This window comes from Sapajus apella, unplaced genomic scaffold (genome assembly GCF_009761245.1).
Source record: "Sapajus apella isolate SASKATOON/1434 unplaced genomic scaffold, GSC_monkey_1.0 scaffold26, whole genome shotgun sequence".
Taxonomy (NCBI): domain Eukaryota; kingdom Metazoa; phylum Chordata; class Mammalia; order Primates; family Cebidae; genus Sapajus; species Sapajus apella.
In genome coordinates, this window is record NW_022436966.1 from 8711157 (window position 1) to 8739109 (window position 27953).

Below are 27953 nucleotides of genomic sequence, written 5' to 3' on the forward strand. Positions count from 1 at the left end.
ACTTAAGACCGAGTCCCATTATAAAATAAGATACATTATACATGTAAAGCACTATCAGTAAAAGGAAAAATTGACAAATTAGACAATCAAATTTTAAAAGTTTACTCTAGGAAAGACCATGTTAAGAGGATGAAAAGACAAGCTACAGACTTGGAGAAAATATTTGCAAACCCTGTATCTGACAACTAAAATATATAAAGAACACTGGAAACTCAACAGTAAAAAAAAAAATCATATAACCAGGCGAAGTGGCTCACACCTATAATCCTAGCACTTTGGGAGGCTGAGGCAGATGGAGCACCTGAGGTCAGGAATTTGAGACCAGCCTGACCAACATGGAGGAACCCCATCTCTACTAAAAATACAAAAATTAGCTGGGCATGGTGGTGCGTGCCTGTAGTCCCAGCTACTTGGGAGGCTGAGGCAGGAGAATTGCTTGAACCCGGGAGGTGGAGGTTGCGGTGAACCGACATCGCACCACTGCACTCCAGCCTGGCGCCTGGTAACAGAGTGAGACTCTGTCTCAGATAAAAAAAAAAAAAAAAAAAAAAAAATTAGCTAGGCATGGTGGCAGCACATACCTGTAATCCCAGCTACTCAGGAGGCTGAGGCATGAGAGTTGCTTGAAACTAGGGGCGGGGGACGGTGTGGGGAGTGGTTGCAGTGAGCCGAGATCGTGCCATTGCACTCCAGCCTGGGCAACAATAGTGAAACTCCATCTCAAAACAAACAAACAAACCATAGAATCAAATTTAAAAATGGGTAAAAGGCATGATGAAACATTTCACCAAAGAGGATGTACAAGTGCAAAAAAATGTTCAACATTATGAGGGAAATGCATATTAAAATCACAAAATCCAAACACACCTATCAGAATGGCTAAAATAAAAAATAGTGAAAACACCAAGTACTGATGAGGATATGGAGAATCTAGTTCATAGGCACATTTGCTGGTGGGAATGTAAAATATTGCAGGCATTCTGCAAAGCAGCTCAGCATTTTCTTTAAAAACTAAGCATACCGCTACCACACAACCCAGCAATTGCACACTTGGGCATTTAATCCAGAGAAATGAAAACTTAAATTTATACAAAAACCTATATACACAAGTGTTGGTAGCAACTTTATTTATAATGGCTCCAAACTGGAAACAACCCAGATGTCCTTCAGTGAGTAGGTGGTTAAACAAACTATGGTAATTTCAGCACTACTCAGCAACGAAAAGGAACAGGCTAATGATTCATTCTACAACCTGGATGAATTATGCTGAGTGAAAAAAGCTAATCCCAAAAGTTGCAGACAGTATGATCCCATGTATATAACATTTTTGAAATGACAAAATCGTAGAAATGGTGAACAGATTAGTGGTTTGCAGACGGTAAGGAAGGTGGGGAGTGGAAGTGGGTATGGCTATAAAAGGGCAACACAAGGAATTTTTATGTGATGGCAATGTTCTGTATCATGTCTGGATCAATGGCAACATCTTGTGCTATAGTTTTGCAAGGTAGCACCCTTGGGGGAAACTGGACAAAGGGCACATCTCTCAGGATTGTGTCTTCCAACTGCATATGAAAATACAGTTATCTCAAAAACAAAGTTTACTTAAAAAATTATGAACTCCTTGTGTCCTTTGTATGGACATGGATGAATCTGGAAACCATCATTCTCAGCAAACTGACACAAGAACAGAAAATCAAACACCGAATGTTCCCACTCACAGGTGGGTGTTGAACAATGAGAACACATGGACCCAGGGAGGGGAGCATCACACACTGAGGTCTGTTGTGGTGGGCCAAGGAAGGGGCAGTGGGGGGTGGGGTGAGAGGTCGGGGAGGGATAACATGGGGAGAAATGCCAGATGTAGGTGATGGGGGGAATGGAGGCAGCAAACCACATTGCCATGTGTATACCTATGCAACAATCCTGCATGATCTGCACATGCACCCCAGAGCCTAAAGTACAATAAAAAAAAAGAAAAAAAAATTATGAACTCCTTAAAACTCCATTGGACTGTGAACTCCTTGAGGGAAAGTATATTTTATTTCTTCAGCAGTTGGTACGGTGCTGACTTGTAGATGATGTTTGAAAAGTGTCTATGGGTTGCCTTAGGTGAGAGAGACTAAACATTCAAACGTACCCATATTAAACACCCATAACCGATAGTATATCTCCAAAAGAAGGGCAACTCTCTGCTGACGCATTTATCTAAAAACTGAGCATCTACCTTATGAAGACATTGTTCTGAGTGCTGGTGTCTTAGTTCAGGCTGCTTAGTTCAGGCTGTTCAGGTGTATTAGTTCATAGACTGGGTGGCTTAAACAACAAATATTCTCATGGTTCTGGAGGCTGGAAGTCTGAGATCAGGGTGCCAACATGTTTAGGCTGTTGGTGAAGGCCCTCTTCATAGTTATGTCCTTATATGGCTTTTCCTTAGTTTGAGCACACACACAGATCCCATGTCTCCTTCTTTTTCTCCAAGGGCACCAATCTCTATCATGGGGACCCCACTGTATGACCTCATCTAAACCTAATTACCTGCCAAAGGCCCCACCTCCAAGTACCATCACACTGGGGATTTAGGCTTTCACAGATGAATTTGAGAAGGGGACATAAACATTGAGACCATACCAACTAGAAATACAGTAGTGAACGAAATTAGGGGGGAAGTGTCCTGGCTTTCATGGACCTTGCAGTTTAACTGAGCAGAAGACAATGAATATAATACGTAATTATGCAATATGTTAGGAACTGGTAAGTGCTGTGGAAAAACTTTAAAGCAGTAAAGGGGTTAAGGATATAGAAAGGCCTGCAAGAGTGGGTGGTTGCAATTTTAAACAGTTTGAAGAATATCATTTGAACAAAGGCTTGAAGGAAGTGAGAGAGAAAACCATGTGGATACATGGAGGAAGAAAGTTCTAGGCAAAAGAAACAGCCATTGTAAAGGTAGAAACATATCTAGCATGTTCAGAGACTAGTGAGCAGGCAAAGCAGTGTTGGTGGAACAAGATGAGTGAGGGAGAGTAGTTTGGTGAGAGGTTAGAGGAACAGTGAGAATATAGAGCATTGAAAGCCTTTTGCCTTCTCCTTTAAGTGAAATGATGGGGGCCATTGGAGGATTGGAGGAGTGGAGAGGTGGCATGGGTCTGATTTCCATTTGGAAAAGAATCACTCTATAGCCAGACATGGTGGTGGGCACCTGTAATCCCAGCTAATCGGGAGGCTGAAGCAGGAGAATTGCTTGAACCCAGGAGGTGGAGGTAGCAGTGAGCCAAGATCATACCATTGCACTCCAGCCTGGGCAACAAGAGCAAAGCTCCCATCTCAAATAATAATAATTAAAAGAAAAGAATCACTCTGCTGTGTTGAGAGAAGACAGTAGAGGAGCAAAGGTGGAAATAAGGAAGTGTACTTCAGAAACTATTTCAGTATTCAAGGTCCAATAGGTGATGGTGATTGGGACTGGGGAGTAGCACTAGAGTTGTGAGAAATGACCCATTCATGTTTAGGTTTTGAGACAGAGCCAACAGGATTTCCTGCCAGATTAGATGTGAGAAATCAATGATGGGTCCAAGGCTTTTGCAGCTGAGGACTTGGACAAATAGTGTTGCCATTAACTGAATTGGAAAAAATAATGCAGGGCGATGGCTTTGGGGGGAAGTTGAGGAGTGCATATTGATGAGACATCTATATGGAGATGTTGAATAGGCAGTTGGAGATTCAAGACTGGACTTCAGAAGAGAGGAGTACAGGCAGGAGGTATAAATTCGGAAGTTGACAATATTTATATGGTTTGTAAAGCCATGAAAGTAAATGAGATCTCAAGGGAGGAGCTTGTTGAAGAAGCCCAAGGATTGAGCCCCAGGTACCCTTTAGGGTTTTTTTTTTTTTTCATTTATTTATATACTTTAAGTTCTGGGGCACATGTGCAGATCGTGCGGGTTTATTACATAGGTATACACATACCATGGTGGTGGTTTGCTGCATCCTAGAGTTTTAGTATATGTGCTGCTGAAGCGAGCACAACTGCATTCTAGAGTTCTAAAGGCCAAGGAGAGAGAGAAGAACTTACTAAGAGAGACTGAGAAGCATGGCCAGTGAAAGAGGAAAAAACCAGGAGTGTAGGGTCCTGGAAGCCAAGTGGATAGAGTGTTTCCTGGAGGAGGGAGTGGTAACTGTGTAGGTCAGTTCAGGTCAGGTAAGGTATGAGAACTGATCATTGAATTTAGCAATGTAGGGACAACTGGGGACCTCTACACATCAGAATTTTAGCCATTAAATGAATGTATGGCTCATTACAAGAATGTAATTATGTTTTAAAAGATTTGTTTTAAAAAGCTATTTTTTACTTCCTCAAAAAGGTAAGCATAGAATCACAATATGATCCAGCAATTCCACTTCTAGGTACATACCCCAAAAAATTGAAAGCAGAAGCTCAGATAATCATATGCCGGTGTTCACAGCAGCATTATGCACAATAGCCAAAAGGTGGAAACCACCTAAATGTCCATCAACAGAGACTGGAAAAACAACATGTGGTATGTACATACAATAGAATATTAGCCTTAAAAAAGAATGAAATTCTGATACTGGGCACACCATGTGTGAACCTGGAAAATATGCTAAATAAAATAAATCATGCACAAAATAACAAAATTTACTTACATCAGGTACCTAAAATAGTCAGATTCTTAAAGACAATATAGAATAGCCTCCTCACCAGAGGCTGACGGTAGGAGAAAAAGAAGAGTCATTGTTTAATAGGTATAGTTTCTGTTTGGGGCAGTGAAAAAGTTCTGGAGATGGATAATGGTGATGGTCATGCAATATTGTGAAGGAACTTAATACCACTGAATTGTGCACTTTAAAAAGGTTAGAAAGGTAAATGTAAATACCACAATTTTTTTTTAAAAAGCATAGGATGCAGGTAAAACACAATCTCAAGGGAAATTGATAACATATATTAGAATTAAAATTAACCAATGAGCAAAAGAAAAGCTTTTTCATGTATTGCTGACCTGAAAACTAAGTTTGCTTTAGACATCATCTTTAACTTGGCTTTCCTTGTAGATTCTTTTGTACATATTTGTTACACTCCTTTCTTAAAGGCTCAAGCCTTAGCCATCGTAGTTAAAGAAAACAGTATCCCCTTATACAGGTCATCATCAGAAGGGCAAGAGAAAAGTCAGCTACTACAGAGTGATCCAACTACTTAAAATTTTAATAAGAGTATATCCTTTAAATAACATACTTCATTTATCTGTATGCTCTCAGGAAAACTGTTCTCTCTCTCTCATATAATGGTTTTTGAGAATAATGTTCCTTGAATGCACATGTAAATAATTCCCTTACCAAAACCAGCATTTCTGATAATTCCACAGAACTGCTAGGGGGAAAACCTTGAGTACTGGAAGGTTTTGTGGTGCAGCATATTTAATAACCGTGACAACTCAAGAATTTTAAGCAGACTTGCCTCCTTGTCTGGGATCTGTCGGCAGCATTGTGTCCCTACTGGCAAGCCCCTCAATGTACTCTTTCAGCCAAAACTGTGCTAATGATGGTCTACCAAATTTTTACTTGATATTTTAAAGTCTCAATATTCTCAGGATTTAGAAAATACTTTTCCCGATCCTTTCAAAAGCTGCCACTCTGAAATACATAGCAATTTTTTTTTTTAAGTCTAAAATTGCTTTACAGCCTTGTTAAAACAAAGACTGGTGTGTTGATGTGGCTGCTTTTGTATGATTTCCGAGGTGAATTTAGATGACTGGAAGATAGATGGGTGCCAGATGCAGTTTGACATAGATTCAGGCAGCTGCTCCTGGGCTAGGTTTCATTAGCTGGTAAGTGCTCCAGCAGAAGCAGCAGAGCGAGGCCCCAAATGCCAAAATGACAGTGAGAACAGTGGAACAATACAATATTCACCAAGTGATTTTAATCTTGGAGATTAAATGTCACCCAATCAGTTTCCAGGTCTTAAAAAACCAACTTGTATGAAACCATTAGAGGGCCCAAGTCTGTCAGAAGAAAAAAGTTTTACTTTTTTGAAGGGGGAGGGTGGTTAGTTTTAAAATACTGAAAAAAAAATTTAAAAAGTGTTTTAAACCCATGTTGGTAATACACAATAAAAAATGTTGTCAACCTCCTTAACACTACAGTAAAATAAGTTCATTCACTATTACAACCAGGCAGATTCCTCAATAGAAGGAACCAATGTTTGTTTGTTTATCTATGTTTCATAAAATGAAAGTCTTGGATGGGCTTCACAGGCCTCTTCCAGCTTAAATGCCCTCCCTCCCCCACCACGACCACACCCATTCTGCTCCAAAGAAAGACAGAAGTCTTAATACAGAGAGAGTATCCTTCTTTGTTTTTGAGACCTTACGGTCTGCATAGCTGCTGGTGGGTAAATAAGTACCCAACCACATAATTGTGAACTTAAAAAAAAAAGTTCCTATGAAGGATTTTTGTTCTCACTACTTGTGGGGGTCATAAGTAATTATGAAACTGATTCCAGAATTCTCCATACTTGATTTCAACTCACATGTTTTCTCAACTGAGAGAGGGGACCTTTATTTAGTATATTATTTATACTTACCAAACTTATCTTTGCTTTTCTGAAAAGAGTGTTATGATCTAACCCATCAGTGATGCAACCATTTCATGTGAGGTAATTTTTTTCACTAAAATTAACCCAAAATAAATAATTTATTGGACATGTACATATTTGAAAACTATAAATCGAACCAGTCTCTGCTTTTCTTCTTTAGTTTTAGGAAGCTACTACATCACTTACAATAGCTCTGAAGCATTACAGAGTATTTTTCCCTCTAAATGTGTGTGTGTGCTCAGCTCTCTTAATAACAATGGGAGTTGTATATGTGTAGTTTCCATTGCATTTTAGTATTTTTAGTGTTTTGCTTAGTAATAATTTCGTAATGCTGCTTTTTTTTGTCTACAGAATGATTAAAATTTGGAAATAAGCTCTGGTTGAATTAGAAACACTCTGTGTTTTAAAAGCAAATTATAATGTTAGCTAATGGCTGTGTGATACCCTACCAAGTTTGAATATATTCTGGGCTTGAAGATATTGCATACATGCTCTCTGAAAGTTGAATTTCCTTGGTGCAGAGCTACCCATCTCTGAATTTACATTTGAATTACAGGGAGTACTATCTTAGGTGACATGGTTTGACTTTGTCTAAATCTTTGGGAAATGTTTCATAGTAATCAAAGCTTCTCCTTCTCTCTTCTTTTTTCCCTCCCTTCCTTTATGGGCTTAGCACTGACAACTCGACCACATTGACCTAAATATTAAGAACCTTTTTTGTTTAACTGTACCCATTACTCACAAGGGGTATGCTAGCAAACCTCATTGATGAGAGGTGAGTATTGCGTTAATGAAGAGTCCATTAGGCTCAGCACACTCAGTTTTGGTGAACCTAATTAGATTCAGATTGTATTTCTCTTGAACAGCTTTTAAAAGCCTTTCTAGCCTTTTTCTTTTTTTTTGAAACAGAGTCTCGCTGTTGCCCAGGCTGTAGTACAGCAGAATGATTTCGGTTCACTGCAACCCCCACCTCCCAGGTTCAAGTGATTCTCCTGCCTCAGCCTCCCAAGTAGCTGGGATTACAGGCGCCCGCCACCACACCCAGCTAATTTTTGTATTTTTAGTAGAGACAGGGTTTCACCATTTTGGTCAGGCTGGTCTTGAACTCCTGACCTCAAGTGATCCGCCTGCCTCAGCCTCCCAAAGTGCTGGGATTACAGACAGGAGCCACCACACCCCACCTCTTTCTAGCCTTTCTTTATCCCTAAATTTACATAATTCCTCTGATCCATTTTACTTCCATTTCTACCAGGTATATGGTTCTTTATCTTCAAGAGATGTTGTGAAAAGACAGTGAAAAGGGAAAAGGTGGTGAAAAGAGCATTGGGTTCCAAGTCCAAAGTCCAGAAAGTTGCCTCCCTGCTCAGTGAGAGCCTGAGCCCTGTCTTCCTCACAAGGTGGCTGGGAGGGGTAAAGGAGCATATGGAGATCCTTGAAGAAAAGCACTATATGTAGAAGTCCAAGATGCCATTGTGGTTATTACTATTAATTACCAACCAATCCAAAGCCATTTCAATTGCTAATCATTCGACATTTTAATTCATTTTTTTTCCTACAGAAAAGTCATACATTTAAGCCACAGTCTCTTACCACTTACGTTATAGACTACTTACCACTCTATTAACATCATTGCTTTATCTATTCCCCCAGTTCTCCCATCTTGTTTTTTTTTTTTTTTTTTTTTTTACGTGTTTTTTTTTTTTTTTTTTTTTTTTTAAGTGGTTTGTTTTTGTTTGTTTGTTTTGAGATGGAGTTTCACTCTGTTGTCCACCCAGGCTGGTGCAATGGTGTGATCTTGGCTCACTGTAACCTCTGCCTCCCAGATTCGAGCAATTATCCTGCCTCAGCCTCCCAAGTAGCTGGGATTTCAGGCACCTGCCACCACACCCGGCTAATTTTTGTATTTTTAGTAGGGATGGGGTTTCAGTATGTTGGCCAGGCTGATCTTGAACTCCTGACCTCATGATCCACCTGCCTCGGCCTCCCAAAGCGCTGGGATTATAGGCATGAGTCACCACACCTGGCCCCATCCTGTTTTAAGGAAACTCTGATTTTATTTGGGGTAGCATAATGCTAAGCTGAAATATTTGATGTCTTGGCACCCTCTGCTGAAGTGGCTATGTTCTCACTCTGTTCTGACCTGTGAGATGAAGATAGAGGTCCCTAAGGAGGATATCCCTTCTTAAATAAAAAGGCAAAGCCTTACACAGACAATGCTTTTGGCTTTGTCCTTACCTGGAACATGGATGAAATGCCTGGTGGAGAGTAGCCTTTTTGTGACCCTGAGGACAGTGAGGATGATGGAATAGGTACTTTTGAGATGTCTTTTCAGTCCTGAGCTGCCTAACCCCAGATTTTAATTTTGTAAGGACAAGTAAACCTTTAGTTATTTAAGCCAATGTTAGTTTTTTCTTTCTTTTTTTTTTTTTAACTCCTAGCCAAATGTAAATCCTGAAATTCAAGTCCCATAATCCATCACCCTGGTGCCAAATGAAATATTTGTATCTGTGATTAGTGCCAGTATTTTTCAGGGCAACTCAGAGACAGATTTAACATCCGAGGTTCAGCTGTACCATAATGTCATAGGTACTATAATAACTAAAGAAAGATGGGTACATCTACTCCAAATGAGACTTAAAGCTGTCTACATTTTGTGTGCACATTCTGTCTTTCTTTGAGTTCACTTGCCAAATGTTACAGGATTTTTTTTTTTTTTTTTTTTTTTAGATGAGAACTTGCTATGCTGCCCAGGCTGGCCTCAAACTCTTGGGCTCAAGTGAGCCTCCCTCAGCCTCCCAAGTAGCTGGGATTATGGTGTGTACCACTGCACCCAGCTCATTACTTGCATTTTTTAATGTAGAAAAAAAGTGCTATAACCCAATTATAGCAATGAAAGTAAGAAGAAGCATGCTGATAGCCCCTGCTACTTGAGTTATAAAGCCATTGAAGAAAGTAGTTGGTCTTTCCTAGTCTTTATTATGTTTTCCCATCAGAATATAATTAAAGCAAAGGGACAAGAGGAGGGAATCACAGATAATTAACAATCCAGAGGTTTAACACTCTTAGTACTTTGTGAGAGAATCTTTTCTTAAGCTAAGCCTACAGCCTGGCACAATGGACATTCAGTAAATGTTAGATGAAGAAAAAACAGGGGCATTGATTTTATATTGAATTGCAGTGACAGAGGTACATTTTGAACGCTAGTCAGATGATGAGATTCATTCAATAAAATTATTTTTCCTGTACTCCAGTCTGACGTAATGCCTTAAATGAGTGGAGCTTCATCTGATCTCTCATGTACAATGCGCATCACAAAGCCTCTGTAAGGTTCGTCCCAGTTGGCAGCACTGACGAGGCCTGCTGGGGATGACCAGGGAGCTCTCCATCCAGTGCCAGTGACCACCAGCACAGTATTGAATTTGATGAGCATTATGTGATTAAATAATTATTAACAATAGCTACTGTTGTTTATCATTTTTCAGAGGCTGTGCTAACCTTTCTACATACTTTATCTCATTTAATTCTCAGTAACGCCACACTGCAGGTTCTGGGTCTACCCCCTTTTACTGATGAGGAAATTGAGGCTTAAGCGGTTGCTGAAAGTCAACCAACCAATACATGGTCAAGCTAGAAGCTGAAACACTGTCTATCCCAGGGCTGTTTGACTCCACAGTCAGTGTTTTCAGGCATGTCAGAAAATGTTGCCCATAGTTTGCTAAGTTACATGTTAGTGTCAAAATACTCTTTGTTTTGCTTCTCTGGTTTATCTGCAAAAGAACTAACAGATAATCTATAAAAGTGGCCAAACTCATAATGAAGACTTTTTTTTTTTTTAACTGTTAGTGTGGAAAGGATGATTTCTGATGAAGGGTGCCTTTACTTCAGTCTCATCGCACAGGCTCTCCCTCCGGTGGGAGGGTGAGTCAGAGGTGGATGACTGTGCTTTGCTGGAGTTATTTGCAGTGTGTGACAGGGACAGTAAGTGTGAATGCATGTAGCCTCACATCTGACAGGTACATCCCTAAGCTGCATGACTGTGGCAGCCTCAGATGAATCATGGCATTTTAGGATCTGCATGTGTCGTCAACATATGTGGGTTGAATTAGCATGGAAGCATCGTAGTACTCTAGAAACACAAATAAAACACACCATTGGAATACCTGCAGTTTTTCATATAGAAACCAAATGCTTGTGAAATCAGTACATTTTGCGTTTTTTGTTTTTAGAGCTAATGCTTTTGTTTACTAGCTAAGACCATCTTAGCATTTTCTATTTCAGTGTTTAAGATTCAGTCACAAAATCTCACTCTAAGCTAAAGCTGTTTATAGTAACTTAGGCAGTATGTGGGTGTGTTAAAAAGAAAAAATAGAAAGTATTTCTAAAAAGATATATTAAAATTTTTCTGGTTCATGCTGCCTGATTGATGATAGATGATGGATGGATGGATGAATAGATAGAGAGATAGATAATTCACCATAAGTTTGTTTCCATCTGAGTTTGTTTTTAGAAATGCGCTTTGGCAAAGAATCTTCTTTAGACAGTTAAGTAAAGTGATATTTATAATAATATAAATTCAAAAATGAAAACCGGATCTTGAATTCGAAGATATGAATTCCAGTCTGGGCTTTGCTGCTTGGTGGTTGTAGCATCTTGAGAAAGTTTTCTCTGAGCCTCGCTCAGTTCCTCAAGTATAAAACAGAATAGTAGCTGGTACTTGGGGTCTTGAGGATGGGGAACAAATAAGATAATGATGTCAATGTGCTTTATAGTCTGTAAATGCTATACAGTTTTCTTTAAAGTTCTGTAATTATCCAAGCGTAAAATTATTCACAGCCAGCAGATGGACTGATCTATTACCATTCTTCATCCATGAAGGTGATAATGCTAATTTTGGTCTCCTAAACAACACAGGTTTTTTTTTTTGTTTGTTTGTTTTGTTTTTTTTGTTTTTAACACACTTATTGAGCTCTTATGATTTGTGAGGACTTCCTTCACATCAGCAGAATTTATATGTAGATTTATGAAGCCTTTGTTTATACAGATTTGTTATTTATATAGCATACCAACTTGTTATACATGTAAATTTTATAGACACCTGAAGTTTATCTCTTTAAGTAGCTAAACTTGTTTTACAAAAGCTTGTTGAATAAAAATCTATCTTTATATCATTTAGTTGTTGATATTATTGTTATATTTTTTTCGATAGACAGGATTAAGCAATGCTACATTTTCATTATGATTCAGGATCATTTAGATTGCTAAAACATTCTAAAATAGATTTCTTTAGGGTGGGGCTAGTAAGGGACATGGTGCTATTTACCCTTACTCTAAATGGTCTTAGATCGGTAAATTTTTTGAATTATTGAATCAATTTTGGCTTTTGCTTTTAATTAAAAGAGATGGAGTCTTGCTGTGTGGCCCAGGGATGGTCTCGAACTCCTGGGCTTAAGCAGTCTACCCACCTCTTCATCCCAAAGTGTGGGATTACAGGCATGAGCCACCAGGCCCAGCCAAATCAGTGTTTTTATAATCCTTCCCTTCTATTCTAGTTGTTAGCTGTCTTTTTTTTTTTTTTCTGTTGCTACTGTCATGTGCTTGCCTCTCTTAATTCTTTCTCCCTTCTAAATTTCTAAATTTTCATTTATAATCTGTGGCTTGGGAAAAAGGCCAGATATATTTTAATCTTTATGATCAAATAGGCACTTAGGTAATACATGTTAATATATGAAGTTTGGTATGTGTGCTTTGTTATATCTTTTTTTTTTAAGATTTATTTTTGTTTATTGTATAAGTTCCAAGTAACCAGTCTTTCTGGATGAATTGTTTTCTTTTTTTTTTTTTTTTTTTTTTTTTTTAGAGAGGGAGTTTCTCTTTTTTTACCCAGGCTGGAGGGCAATGGCGCGATCTTGGCTCACCGCAACCTCCGCCTCCTGGGTTCAGGCAATTCTTCTGCCTCAGCGCCTCCTGAGTAGCTGGGATTACAGGCACGCGCCACCATGCCCAGCTGAATTTTTGTATTTTTAGTAGAGACAGGGTTTCACCATGTTGACCAGGATGGCCTCGATCTCTTGACCTCGTGATCCACCCGCCTCAGCCTCCCAAAGTGCTGGGATTACAGGCGTGAGCCACCGCGCCCGGCCTTGGATGAATTGTTTTATACACCAACATTTACAGCCTCAATCAATTTCCTCTAATAATCACCAGTTATACTTATCTATCTATCTATCTATCTATTTATTTATTTATTGAGATGGAGTCTCACTCTGTCACCCAGGCTGGAGTGTGGTGGCATGATATCAGCTCACAGTGATCTCTGCCTCCCGGGTTCAAGCAATTCTCCTGCCTCAGCTTCCCAAGTAGCTGGGATTATAGGCATGCACCACCATGCCCGGCTAATTTTTGCATTTTAGTAGAGACGGGGTTTCACCATGTTGGCCAAGCTGGTCTTGAACTGCTGATCTCAAGTGATTCACCAGCCTTGACCTCCTAAAGCTGGAATTACAGGCATGAGCCACTATTCCCGGCCAATCACCAGTTATACTTACATAGCTCTTTATAATTACAAAGTGCTTGTGTATACTTTGCCTACTTTGATCTCCTCAAAATCATGAGAGAGAGGCAGGACATATTTTAGTATTTTACAGATAAGAAAGCTAAGGCATAGCTGGAGGTTATTCAGTGGATCTTAGCTGGGGATTGCAGCTGAATCTCCCAGGGAAGTTTGTTCACCTATACATACCAGGGTGTCCCAATTCCATGGGTCTGGGGCAGGACCCAGATACATATATTTTGAAAAAGGATCCTAAGTGATACTGATGTGCATAGCTTTCAAAGACCTTTTCCTGTGTCCCCTCATCCCCCACTTCTGCTCCCACTGAGAACTGCTAGGTTAAAATTTTTATCACCAGTAAGTGGTTTATTAAGATGTTTTCACCTGCAGATTACAGAAAAGCCAACCAACAGTGGCTTAAATCTGATTTTCAGTGGTTCCATAATCAGCTGGTGTGGTAGTCAGAGTAATGCTCCCTGTATTACCTTACATGGCAAAAGAGACTTTGCAAATGTAATTAACGTTCTTAAGATGGGGAGATTATCCTGGATTATCTGGCTGGGCTCTGTATAATTACAGGGGTCCTTTTAAGAGTCGGGTAGGAGCGTCAAGTGCAGAAGAAGGAGATGGGATAATGGAAGCAAGGGTTGGAATGATGTGCTCTAAAGAAGCAGAAAGGGGTATGAGCCAAGGTATGAATGCAAGGCAGGCCCTAGAACCTGGAAAAGACATGAAAGAGGGCCTCCCCTGAAGCCTCTGGAAGAATGCCAGCCCTCTCTAAACCTTGATTTTAGTCTTCTGACCTCCAGAACTATATGAGAATAAATTTGTGTCATTTTAACCCACTAAGGTTATGATAATTTGTTAGAGCAACAATAGGAAACCAGTACAGCTAGGAAGTATAAAATGCAGATTCTTAAGCCCCTCCCACAGAGATAAAGTTTTACTAGAGTGGTGAGGTTTAGGGAGCTGTATTTAAACTAGTCCTTAGGTGATTTAGTGGCCTGTGGTTTTTAGCCCTTTGGCCGGCATCTGCAGAGTTGCAAAATAACCACAGGGCCGTTTACTGTTTCTCTCAGATGTCTAGAGGTCGGTCATCCCAGCATGGCGGGGGTGGGGTGGAGATGTCAAGGACCCAGGCCCCACCAGGACCTCTGCTCTACTCCCCTCAGTGTGTTGGGCTTTTACTTTATCCCCTTTTTTTGTTTGTTTGTTTTGAGTTTTGTTTGTTTTGTTTTGTTTGTCTGTCACCCAGGTTGGAGGGCAGTGGCATAATGACAGCTCACTGCAGCCTCAACCTCCTGGGCTCGAGGGATTTTTCTGCCTCAACCTCCCAAGTAGCTGGGACTACCGGTGCACACCACCACACCTGGCTAATTTTTAAAAGTTATTTTTAGTAGAGATGAGGTCTCACTATATTGCCCAGACTGGTCTTGAACTCCTGGGCTCAAGTGATCCTCCTGCCCTTGGCCTCCCAAAGTGCTGCGATTATGGGTGTGAGCCACTATGCCCAGCTTTACCCTTATTCTTGTTACATCATGGTCACAGATGGCTACCAGAAAGCAGATTCCTTCCCAGAACTTCCAGCAGACTTTCCCTTACACCTGACTAGCCAGAACTGCAGCACCTGGCCACCTCTAACTGCACAGGAGGCTAGACAGCAAGAAACCTCACATGATATCTCAGAACATTATTCTGTCTTCCTTTTCCTCTTGGAAACGCATGCACCCCTCCAGCAACACCTACCTTTCATCTTACTGTTGTCTTCCTCCTCCAACATGGGTGTTTCGTGTCAGGTCCTTGTACCTTTTAAAATATCTCAGGCTGGTGGCTCACTCCTGTAATCCCAGCACTTTGGGAGTCCAAGGCAGGAAGATTGCTTAAAACCAGGAGTTTGAGACCAGTCTAGGCAACAAAGTGAGACCTGTCTCTATGAAAAATTAAAATAATAAAATGGCTCCTGTCATTTTGGAAAAAGAAAGCAATAATTTATTTATCTTTACAACTCCATGGGTTGGGTAATTTCCCTTTATTTATTTATTCATTTATTTAATGTATTTATTTATTTATTTATTTATTTTTATTATTTTTTTTTTGAGACAGAGTTTCGCTCTTGTTACCCAGGCTGGAGTGCAATGGCGCGATCTTGGCTCACCGCAACCTCCGCCTCCTGGGTTCAGGCAATTCTCCTGCCTCAGCCTCCTGAGTCGCTGGGCATGGTGGCGCGTGCCTGTAATCCCAGCGACTTTTTTGTATTTTTAGTAGAGACGGGGTTTCACCATGTTGACCAGGATGGTCTCGATCTCTTGACCTCGTGATCCACCCGCCTCGGCCTCCCACAGTGCTGGGATTACAGGCTTGAGCCACCGCGCCCGGCCAATGTATTTATTTTGAGACAGAGTCTTGCTCTGCTGCCCAGGCTGTAGTGCAGTGGTGTGGTCTCAGCTCACTGCAACCTCCACTTCCTGGGTTCAAGCGAATCTCCTGCCTCAGCCTCCTGAGTAGCTGGGATTACAGGCACCTGTCACCATGCCTGGCTAATTTTTTTGTATTTTTAGTGGAGACAGGGTTTCACCATGTTGACAAGGCTGGTTTCAAACTCCTGACCTCATGACCCACCCACCTCAGCCTCCCATAGTGCTGGGATTACAGGCGTGAGCCCTGTGCCCGGCCTATTTCCCTTTTTTACAGTGAGAATTAGAGATAGATTGAGAAATGTACCCAAGGTCCATAAGTGGAAAGCTCATAGTGACAAATCTACCTTAACTCTAAAGCTCAAGCTCCTAACCGTGACACCAACCCAGGGGTTCTCCATTGGTTTGTGTTGGGAGCACATTTTCAAATATTAGAATTGTTGGCATGCTTAAAGAGATTACAGACTCAAAGCAACTAAACAAATCACCAATCGTTATGACCCAGTCACCATCATTGGAGGGTTTTGAGAGGAGAGTGACCTGACTACTGTTTTTATAGGACCATGGGACATTGGATTGAGAATAATCAGTAGGGGTTTAGGGTAGTGCAGTATTTACTTCCCATCTGATTCAGGGTGAAAGCCACCATCATTGCATTGGCTTATATGGCCCTCCACAACCTGCCCTTCTCCCATTCCCATACCTCCTCTCCTTCCACACCCCCCTTTACTGACTCCTCTCTTCCACATTGACATCCTCAAGCCCACAGGCACACTCCACTCTCACATCCTGCTTGCTCGTGCTGTTCCCTTTGCTGCCGTGAAAGCTTTTCTACCAGGTAACCGTTTGACTTGCATTCCTCATCTCCCTCTGATCTATACCCAAATGTCATTTTTTATCGAGGTACATTCAACCACCTCTTTAAAATTGCAGCCCTGCCCCACACACATACACCCAAACACACATTCCCCATCTCCTTTTCCTCTTTATTTCTCCCATAGCACTTAATCTCTAATATACCATATAATTTGTGAATTTATTCCACTTTCTCCCACCATCCTGAATGTAAGATTCATGAAAAAAGGGATTTTGTGTTTTGTTTGCAGCCATATTCCAGCTCCTAAAACTAGAACATAGTTAGGCCGGGCACAGTGGCTCACGCCTGTAATCCCAGCACTTTGGGAGGTCGAGGTAAATGGATCACCTGGGGTCATGAGTTTGAGAACACCCTGGCCAACATGGTGAAATTCCATCTCTACTAAAAATACAAAAATTTTCTGCACTTGATGGCATGCACCTGTAATGAGGCAGGAGAATTGCTTTAACCTGGGAGGTAGAGGCTGCAGTGAGCCAAGATCATGCCATTGCACTCCAGCCTGGGTGACAAGAAACAAAAACAAAACAAACAAAAACAAAAACAAAAAATACTAGGACATAGTTAGCATTCAGTAATTTTTTTTTTTTTTTTTTTTTTTTGAGACAGAGGTTCACTCTGTCGCCCAGGCTGGAGTGAGTGCAGTGGCGCGATCTCAGCTCACTGTAACCTCTGCCTCTGGGGTTCAAGTGATTCTCCTGCCTCAGCCTCCTGAGTAGACTACCATCACCGTGCCCAGCTAATTTTTGTATTTTTAGTAGAGATGAGGTTTCACTATGTTAGCCAGGCTGGTCTCAAACTCCTGACCTCGTGATCTGGCCCCCTCATCCTCCCAAAGTGCTGGGATTACAGGTCTGAGCCACTGTGCCCAGCAAAAGGTTCTTGATACACATCACCAAAACTCTGTCTCTCACAAGGTTGAGTCAATTTATATTCACATCAGTAACTGTAAGACAACCTGTCCACTGTACCCTCACATTGTTATCAGCTTTAAAACAACTTTAGCCAGCTTAGTATGTGAAAATTACAGTTGTTTGAAATTTGTATTGCTTTTTCATGCATTTTTCCCTTTGGTGATGGTGAGTTTATGTCCTTTGCTCATTTATAAAATTTTGTTTTAGTGTTTTTTAATTTAGTATTGGTGGTTTTCTAATTGATTCATAAGACCTCTTTAGGTTTAAAGTTACTAAGTCTTTGTTATCTGTGTTGCAGTTACTTTTCCTGGTTTGTCATTAAAAAAAAAATTGCTTATGTTGTTTTTTGTTATATAGTTTTTCTTAATGTAGTCAGTTTTATCTTTATGGCTCTTTTGCTTTATGTTTGGAAAGGTCTTATCTACCTCTAAGATCAATTATTCACTGGTAATTTCTTTTAGTTCTCTTATGTTTATGTTTTTTAATGTTATTCTTTAATCTCTGTTGTTTTATCATATTGTATGAGGCAAGGATCTAATGTTCATTTTTCCTCCCTAAATAATAAACCATTCATTACACATGCCTTCCTTATCTCACTAACAAGAATGTGTCTTTAGCATATACTAACTCTTTTTACTAAAGCCTGTTTCAGGTGTTTCGGTTCAGATTCATTTACATTTTGCCAGAATCTAACCCTTAATTATTGTTTTTAAATATGTTTTAATATCTTCTTTTAAATTTTGTTTTTCCTTATTTGTTGGTTTTTCTAAATAAATTTTAGAATCATTCAGTAAATCTCAAGAATAAATGGGGAGTTAACTTCCTGAAATGAAAATCACATCATGCCATTTGCCCATGAAAGATCTTTTAATGACTTCAGAATATAAAGGCCATACTCAGTATTGCCTCCAAGACCTTCCTAGACTGGCCCCAGCCAAACTCTCTAGTGTTATGTATTGCTACTCCCTGCCTAAAATTTATACTTCAGCTCTGTACACACATCTCATGCTATTTCTCACCTCCCTATCTTTGCTCATCAAACTCTCTAGTGTTATGTATTGCCACTCCCTGCCTAAAATTTGTACTTCAGCTTTGTGGGTTAATTATATGCTTTTATCATTCAAACCTGTTCCATCTGCCTTTAATGACCTTGGCTAATTCCTGTTTACCCTAAAATCCACTTCCTGGCCTAATTCCACACTGGCCAGGCTCTGTGTGTGTCCATTGTGTATGTCCATTGTCATCCTGTGCATATCTGTTATACCACGTAGTGCATTGCATCACAATGATAAGTTAATCTTCCCCCTGAACTGGGTGGGGGCATCTCTTGTTCATTTTGTATTTCTCAGACCTACCATCTTACCTGTCATACAGGAAGTCATGTGGATGGATTCAAGGAGAATATTCGAGACTGGAAATTAGGAGACAGATTGCTGCCATAATCAAAGTGAAAGATAACTAGGTTATTGACTAGGGAAGTGGTGGGATAAATGGAACATATATGGAAAATATGTAAGAGGGAAGATTGTGTCTTGATGAATGTGAGCGTAAGAGAGACGGAAGATGCTTTGAATCTGAGATTTCCAACGGAGACTCCAGGTGGATGTTGTGCCTTAACTATATTTAGGCATTTGGAATGTAGGGGGCAATTTAAGGAGAATATGATCAGGACAACTTTATATGTGCTGTGAGTTGGAGATGCCTTTATGATACTCAGTGGAGATGTCTGATAGACAACGGGACATGAATAGGTTAATTATATGCTTTTATCATTCAAACCAGGACCTTTTTGAAATTGACACAGGATGCTATTAATAATTATGCCAGGATAATGAGCATATACCAGGAATGACCCTTATAAACTGGGCTGCATGGTCTTCCTATATAAAAAGGTCACATCTGGAGCCTCGAGAGAAAGATCTGGAATGTAGTTAATGATTTGTGAGTCATTAGCATATAGGTGCCCTGAGAATGGGTGAGATTGCCTAGGGAGAGTTTCTAGGATGAGAAGAGAAAAGGGGCAAGACAAAACCACAGGGAATACTGATATTTACATAGTTAACTATGTAACTTGGATTATTAAATGGGAAATAGTTTTTCAAAACACTTTCCTAAATTTCTATGATTCTAGTATTTTAATCAACCATTCCCATATCCACTCCCAGCCCCGAAATGAACCATGGCCATCTCCATCCCCATCCCCCAGAACAGTGCTTTACCCCTCTCTGGCTCCAAACTGCAGCCAGAAGTTTTGTTTTGTTTTTTGTTTGTTTGTTTAAGTTTAAAACTACAGGTTTATAGGGAGGGCAGAGGAAGAGGAGCCAACAAAGGAAACTGTAAGTGGCCAAGGAGGTAAGGACCAGGAGACTACAGTTCAACTTGAAGGAAACCTTTTGAGGTGGTCAGTGGTGTTAGATGCCACAGAGAGGCTAAGTAGTATGAGGAACTGAGAAGTGTCCATTGGCCATGGCATTTAGGGGTCACTGTTGCCTGCTTGTGGGGTGGTCAGTAGAGTTGTCCTGCAGTAGGCAGAGGAAGCAGGAGGAAGAATAAAGCTGTGGTTAGACAGAAGTAACTACCAGCAGCATTCCTGCAGCATTAAACATGGGGAGGATTGATTCCTGTTTTAAAAATGAAGATAGAATGCATTGAATATGTAATTTGTTGATTGCAAGAAGGAGCCAGTAGTGAGGGTAAGACTGAATGTACAAGAGAGGGAAGAAATACCAATCTTCAGTCACGTTTAAGCTTTTTTTCTCAGCCTCATTCCCTTGTCAGGAGCACCTGTGCTATGTTGTAGTTGAATGCCACCAGTCTGTTCTAATAGGTGTCACTTTGACTTTGAATACTACCATCCAAATGTCTGTTTGGTTGGCTTGGGATCTAGATAGTTCTTCCTCTTTTTCTGAAGACTCAAGACAGGAACATTTGAAGAGAATATAAATTTGCCTTCTAGTTGCATTGATTTGCTGATCACTGGTAGAGTGTTGACAACCCACAATCTAGATTTATGGGTTAATGTGATGCATCCTTGTTGATAGATTTAGAAACATATACTGCACGTGAACCTAGTCCTTTGGTACATATATGTGTGTGTCTACATAGTGTCACATATATTACATGGAAAAGTGAGTTTTTAAACCAAAACTTGTTTTTTCTTGAGAAGTTCCATTAAGAAAAAAGGTGTTAAAATACAAACTGTTCTGTTTTCTTATCTGCTGTCTCATAGTAAGCAGTTAGTTATAAGGTTAACTTGCTCAGAGGAAAGAAGGCAAGGACACCAGCAAAAGGAAAAGAAATGTTTCTCTGCGAAGGCCCCAACATGCTCTGAAAAGTAAAGATTTCAGGCTTAATGTGCATGGAACAAAAGACCGTTGTGAGCTGTGTACAAGAGTTGGTGAGAGTTTGTATTCTGCCCCTTTTTTCTGTGGGAGTTATTTCCTGTTGTTGACTAGAGTTCTTTATTTAGAACCACCTAGCTTCAGAATGCCTGCTAGCTTGCAGAAAAGTGTGTACTTAAAACATAGACTTATTTCAAGACAATCTCTCTGAAAAAAAGTCACACTACACATGCACTGAAACATTGTGTTCCCAAAGGTCAGAATCCCCAATAAGAAGAATCATAGTAAAAAAGAGCAATGTGTTTGGCATAGCACTTGGTGGTTCACCTGAACACCTAGTGAAAGATATTTGATGGGGAAACTGTGTTTCTGTTTCTTGCTTAAAAAAGAAAAATAAGATTTCACTTTTAGTGCTGAGTTCTTTGTCATTTTAAGGAAGTAGCAAGAAGTCTTCCATATTTTGTGAGAAAGATTTATCCTTGTTAGCATGGTAGAAGTTTGCCTGGCAGGTAAGAAATATACCCAAAACAGGCTTTAAACCACTTATTCTTTTATACTTGGGCTATCAACTGGGTTTCCTGTTGAAGAACTTTAGGTTGATTTAGGATTATCATTGGCTTTTACAGTCTAATATTAAGAGAGAGCAAGAAGGATAATATATCAGAAAGAATGAGAGGAGTAAATTGTTTATTACTGAAATATGGGGAATAAATGAATTTTTGCAATACAAATATTGTTCAGTATTTATTAACAGGTGCTAGAAGTTGTAGGGAAAAAAAATCTTACACAGTTCTGCTTCATGGGAATCATAAGAAGGAAAAGAAAATATATTTCTTTAACTTATTATATTCTGAAACAATGAAACAATTAAAATATATTTATTTGCTTTTGATTGTCTACTTTAAAAAAAAATCACCTGTGTGTCTCTCCCTGATTCCATTACCCTCTTCCTGTTACCAGAGGTAACTATTTTCTCTAATGTTTTAATCTGTTTTCTATAATTGCATACATATATGTATTTATATATACAATGTTTTCCATGTTTAAAAGTATTTTATATAAATATTGTATATATTTTATAACTTGCTTTATTTTACTCAATATTTGTTCCTGAGATATAAGTGTATATTTTGTATACTTTGAGATCAAAATATACAAACTTTGTTGATAACTTTGTACTCTGTTGATACATAGTACCTTTAGTTCTTTTTTTTTCTTAAAGTTTTTTTTTTTTTTGGCTGTAAGTTTATGCAATGCAAAATAATCCTCTCCAATTTTGCTGAGGTAGCTGACCATGTCCACGACCAAATCCACCTCTGAACTGGAATTCGAATGCTGACCCAGCCCCACCCAGCCTTGGCTTTCTTGTCCACACCAGGGGGTACAGCACTCCATCTGTAGGTATCTCTGTGGGCTTCACCTCTTGTGAGTGTTGCAGGTCGCCCACCCCCCAGACCTTTAGGCCGAGGCCTGCCAGTCTCTGGACTGCTGTGGTGTAGGGTGGCAGGCACAATCTCAGGGGGCAGATGAAGGTAATCACGGAGATACTGGATACCCTCGTTGGTAAAGTACCAGTAGAAATGCCTCCAGGCAAACTGTTCCTTCATATAGCCTCAGGACTTGAGCGACTGCATGGCCTTGATGACGTGAAGGTTGGGCACATTCTTGTCTGCCAGCTCCGGGTGCTTAGGCATGTGGACATCCTTCTTGGCCACCATGACTCCCTCCTTAAAAAGGAGCTCATAAATGGCAATCCGGTTATTATTAGGCATCAACATCCCGGCAGCTGTAGGGGCTGGGGCCGGTGCTGGAAAGACATTTAGTTCTTTTTAACTGCTATAGTTTTCAGGTGTATCATCTTGATGACCTTTCAGGTTGCTTACAATATCTTGCTATTACAAGCAATACTGCCACATAGATTCTTCTCCTGTGTCTCCATGGGGATAAAAACAAGAGTTTCTCTAGATTCTAGACTTAGCCCTTCTTATCCAGAATTCTTCGAGAGAATTAAGCCCCAATCTCCTAAGGGATCCTTTGTAGGGTAATGACTTAACTTCTGTCCTGTAAGTCTGGAATGGTTGAAATGTTGAGCTGGAGCTGGAAATTGATAGCCACTCCTAAGAATGAATGTGCTAATCTCTTCCTAATTCATTAGTTCAGTTGGGAGGCTTGAAATCAGCCATGGTGTGGGTATTTATACCATAGAAATCAGCAAGTGCTACAAATAAAAGCTTCCTTCCCTACCCCCTTGCCGGTTGTTAAACATTTGCTAGCACACCACAGATTTTAACTTTATACCATCCTTGGGAGAACTGAGGAAACAGTCACTTGAATCCTTTTCTGTGGAGCTTATGTTTCTACTTGAAAAAGACTGTATGTATGTGGCAGGGTGTGTGTGTCTCCAACTTTACTAGACAGTGCCAAATTAGGCTGGGCATGGTGGCTCAGGCCTATAATCCCAGCACCTTGGGAGGCTGAGGCAGGAGGATCACTTGAGCCCAGGAGTCCGAGACCAGCCTGGGCAATATAGTGAGACCCCCATCTATACAAAACACATTAAAAATTAGCTGGGCATGATGGTGTGCACCTGTGGTCCCAGCTATTTGGGAGGCTCGGTGGGAGGATTGCTTGAGCCTGGGAGGTCAAGGTTGCAGTGAGAGGTGTTGGCACCACTGCACTCCAGCCTGGGCGACAGAGCAAGACTCTCAGAAACAACAAACAAAGAAAATGCCTATTTATCTCCAAAGTGGTCATACCAACTTATATATACACAAGTTTTATGAGAGTACCTTTTGTCTGTCTTCTCATCAATATTTGATATTGGTATACATATAAAACTTTGATTTTTGTCAATTTGATAGTTATGAAATATTTCTTTATAGGCTGGGCGCGGTGGCTCATGCTTGTAATCCCAGCACTTTAGGAGGCCGAGGCGGGTGGATCATGAGGTCAAGAGATCGAGACCATCCTGGTCAACATGGTGAAACCCCATCTCTACTAAAAATACAAAAAATTAGCTGGGCGTGGTGGTGCATGCCTGTAGTCCCAGCTACTCAGGAGGCTGAGGCAGGAGAATTGCTTGAACCCAGGAGGCGAGGTTGCGGTGAGCTGAGATCGCGCCATTGCACTCCAGCCTGGGTAACAAGAGCGAAACTCCGTCTCAAAAATAAAAAAAAAAAATTTCTTTATAATTTGCATTTTTCTTTTCTTTTCTTCTCTCTCTCTCTCTTTTTTTTTTTTTTTTTTTTTTAATAGAAATGAAGATCTAGCTGTATTGCCCAGGCTGGTCTCGAACTCCTGGGCCTCAAGTGTCCTACCACCTCAGCTTCCCAAAGTTCTGGGATTACAGGTGTCTGCCATTGCACACAACGTGATTTGCATTTTTCTTTTTACTGATGAAGTTGAATATCTATCCCTGTGTTCACTGGACGTTTTAGTTTCTTTACCTATTTTTCTATTGGGTTTACATGTCTTTTAAAAGATTGACTCAGAGGAGTTCTTTATTAATTTTGAATACTAATCTCTTGTTGATTCTATTTCTATGAATCACAGGCATCATTTGACAATCTTTAGCTTGCCTTTAACTTTTTTGTAGTGTATTTTGTGTAAGAGATGTTTAATTTTAGTGTAATCAAAGCTATTGATCTTTTTCTTTATGGCTGGTTCATTGGGTGTCTTGTTTCTTAATAGTCAGAGTCTGCAAGAAGCAGAATTCTACTGAAATGATTCAACTAAAGAGACACTAGTAAAGGGACTTTTTACAGAGATGTGACAAAAGTTGAGGCACAGAAGACAAATCACTGTAGGAAGCTGTTGCTGTCCTTAAGCCTGAAGGGGAAAGGGGAGGAAATGGTGTTGCTAGAACCCAGCGGGAGTTGGTATTTTGGAGAAGGGGCCACCTGGCAGAAGCTGTAGTTGTGGAGCGATGGGTACTCACAGGTGCGGGCCCAAAGCAGGCAGGAGCAAGGAATAAGGACCCCAGCTTCTCCACCTTCTGACCCATTGTTCTCCTTCTGGTACCTTCTTTGAATCCAACTGGAAGCTAGTGAGCAAAGGAACTTGGATGAGGTGGTCCCTAGATGTCAACATTTTAATCATGGAGCCAAGCAGAGGCAAGTGGAGAATGAATCTCAGATGAACCATAATCAGCACACCATCCTTATCCTAAAGACATTAACATATTTTCATATATTCCCTCCCTAAAGTTTTAAATTTTGTTTTATATATTTAGATTTTCGTCCACTTGAAATGTATTTTTTTTGGTAAATATTAGGCATCTAATTTATTTTTTATATAGGTAATCAGGTGGCCCTGAGCTATTTATTTATAATTATTTTTGAGTTACAGTCTCCAGTCTCCACCCAGGCTGGAGTGCAGTGGTGGCAACACAGCTCACTGTAGCCTTGACCTCCTGGACTCAAGCGATCCTCCCATCTCAGCCTCCTGAGAAGATGGGACCACTATGCTCAGCTAATTTTTTTTTGATTGAGATGGAGTCTTGCTCCGTTGCCTGGGGTGGAGTGTGGTGAGGTGACCTTGGCTCACTGCAACCTCCAACTCCCAGGTTCAAGTGATTCTCCTGCCTCAGGCTCCTGAGTAGCTGGGACTACAGGCACCCGCCACCATGCCTGGCTAATTTTTTTGTATTTTTAGTAGAGATGGGTTTCACTAGGTTGGCCAGGCTGTCTCGAACTCCTGACCCCATGATCTACCTGCCTTGGCCTCCCAAAGTGCTGGGGTTACAGGCGTGAGCCACCACGCCCAGTCTGCTCAGCTAATTTTTAAAATTTTTGTAGAGACAGGGTCTCTTCATGTTGCCCTGGCAGGGTTCAAGCAGTCCTTCTGCCTCAGCCTCCTAAAGTGCCGGAATTAAGGCATGAGCCACTGTGTCCAGCCCTGAGCTACTTATTGAATTCTTTCCTTACTGATCTGTAATTTCACTTCAGTCATATATTACACTTCCATATATATGTGGTTCTGTTTCTGAACTCTCAATTCTGTTCCATTGATCTATTTATACCTATGTCAACTTCACTCTATTCTAATTACTAGAGCCTTATAGTAAGCTCTGATAGGACATGTCCCCCATCTTGTTCCTTAAACCTATTACAACTGTCCTTGATCCTTTTCTATTTCAGATGAATTTTAGGATTCATTTGCCAAGTTCCATTGGAGGAAAATATGGGATTTAAATTGCATTTAATTTGTTGATAAGTTTGGGGGAGAATCTGCATGTATGTAGTATTAAGTATTCTTGTCCATTAAATGGTATAGCTCTCCATTAATTTTGATCTTTTTATCTGATGAACTTTTGGAAAAGTGTTTGTTTTCTCACATTTCATTTTTGGCTATAATGAGAAAATCTTAATTCTGGAATCCTTATTCTTATAGCTGTTAATTGTTGTTATTAAAACTAAAAGCATGATGTCTAACAGTTTAAAAGGGGCAACAAATCAGAATGGATTGAAAATGAATCTCTCATTAAAAGTTTTTTCTACCTTTTTGTAACTTCGGCTTTAGTTTCTTAAAGGAAGCTAAACAGAAATGATGTTGAAATTACCAATATTAGTCCCACAAGAACTATTTTTTCTGCAGGCCCAGTCCTGGATTGTGCTGCACTCTGTGTAAAGAGGCCAGATGAATAGCTCTGCACTCGTAGTGAGAGAATCTGGCGCTTTCTAAGTGAGATTTTTGACTTGTTGTGACTCTTTCAGATGTATGTTTTCTTTTAAATGAATCATCTTTAGGGACGATTAAATATATGCATTGTCTGAGCAAGTTCAGGATCGTAGAGTGTACATTTATTTGTAACAGAACAGAACAGCAGTGGGCGTGTGTGCTACAGATGATATTCTTGGGGTATTTGCTGTCATCCACTCTCCTTTCTAAATTTGGTGTTACAGATTCAACTTCTGTTTTTAAAAAGGGAAGTTGCATATAGATCATTCACACTATTATTTTCTCCTTAAAGCCAACTTCTCTGCCCATGTAAGGAGTATCCTATAACCTAAACAAGACTTCTCTAAGCACACCACTTGGAAACAAATATTACATAGCAAGATTAAATCTTTTGTTCAGTATTTAAAGTATATTAAAAAAAAAAAAACAATTTGACTGGTTACACAAATGTACCTAATGTGGTGTTGGTGTCTGAGTCGCTTGCTTTATTTTCTTCCAACCCAACTGTACTCTGCATTTCTGAAATTTTAGTTATAAAAATTAAAAAACTAAGAACAAATAAAGCAAAAACAAAACAAAAAAATTATGCTTTATTTTATTTTTATTCTTTAATTTGTTTTGAGACAGCTCTGTTGCCTAGGCTGGAGTGCAGTGGTGTGATCTCAGCTCACTACAACCTCTGCCTCCTGGACTTGAGCGAGTCTTGTGCCTCAGCCTCCCAAGTAGCTGGGACTATAGACATGTGCCATCATGCCTGGCTAATTTTTTGTATTTTTAGTAGAGACAGGGTTTTGCCATGTTCACCAGGCTGGTCTCAAACTCCTGGCCTCAAGTGACCCACCTGCCTTAACTCCCAAAGTGCTGGGATTACAGGCATGAACCACTGTGCCTGGCTATAAATCTTAAATTATATATATATAATCTATACACACACACACACACACACACACACACACACACACACACACACACACAGAGTATATATTTGTATATATATATTTCAGTTTAAAGCAGAGGACTACTATTATTAGACAGGTTGGATAATTTTGAAAACATCTTGTTTATTTTGGCAACAGGTCTTTAAAAGACAATTCTACATTAACGACTAAAAGGTAAAGCCTACACTGTCTTTGTAAGTGTTACCTCTCTCCCCTAGAAAACTAATAAAAATGCATGTGGCAAAGAGCTGATTCATTTTTAGTTGTATATTGTGTTTACACTTAAACTGTACCCTCTGTTCATGTTTATTTTCTAATGATGCCTCATAGCCTAAATTTGGAGGCACTTCCTGGACACCTATTCACATTAAAGCCTTGATTTTTTTTTTTTTTTTTTTTTTTTGAGATGAAGTCTCTCTGTCGCCCAGGCTGGAGTGCAGTGTCACGGTCTCAGTTCACTGCAATCTCCGCCTCCTGGGTTTAAGCGCTTTTTGTGCCTCAGCCTCCCGAGTGGCTGGGATTACAGGCACTCGCCACCGGCCCCTGCTAATTTTTGTATTTTTAGTAGATTCTGGGTTTCGCCATGTTGGCCCCGCTGGTTTCAAACTCCTGACCTCAGGTGATCCGCCCACCTCA

At 40.1% G+C, this 27953-nt stretch overlaps 1 protein-coding gene and 1 pseudogene across 2 annotated transcripts in view; one reads left to right on the forward strand and one right to left on the reverse strand.

Moving 5' to 3' along the window:
* SERTAD2 (SERTA domain containing 2) overlaps positions 1-27953 on the forward strand; it is a 123122-nt gene that overhangs the window by 66444 nt on the left and 28725 nt on the right. The window contains exon 1 of one of the 2 annotated variants that reach the window (XM_032291952.1): positions 22502-22741. The exons of the other annotated variant lie outside the window; for it this stretch is intronic. Within the exon in view, the coding sequence (XP_032147843.1) occupies positions 22563-22741 (179 nt within the window). The 5' untranslated portion in view covers positions 22502-22562. Of the gene's footprint in view, positions 1-22501; positions 22742-27953 lie in introns of those variants that run through there. 2 annotated transcript variants of the gene reach the window in all.
* On the reverse strand, positions 21932-22504 carry LOC116560537 (annotated as a pseudogene).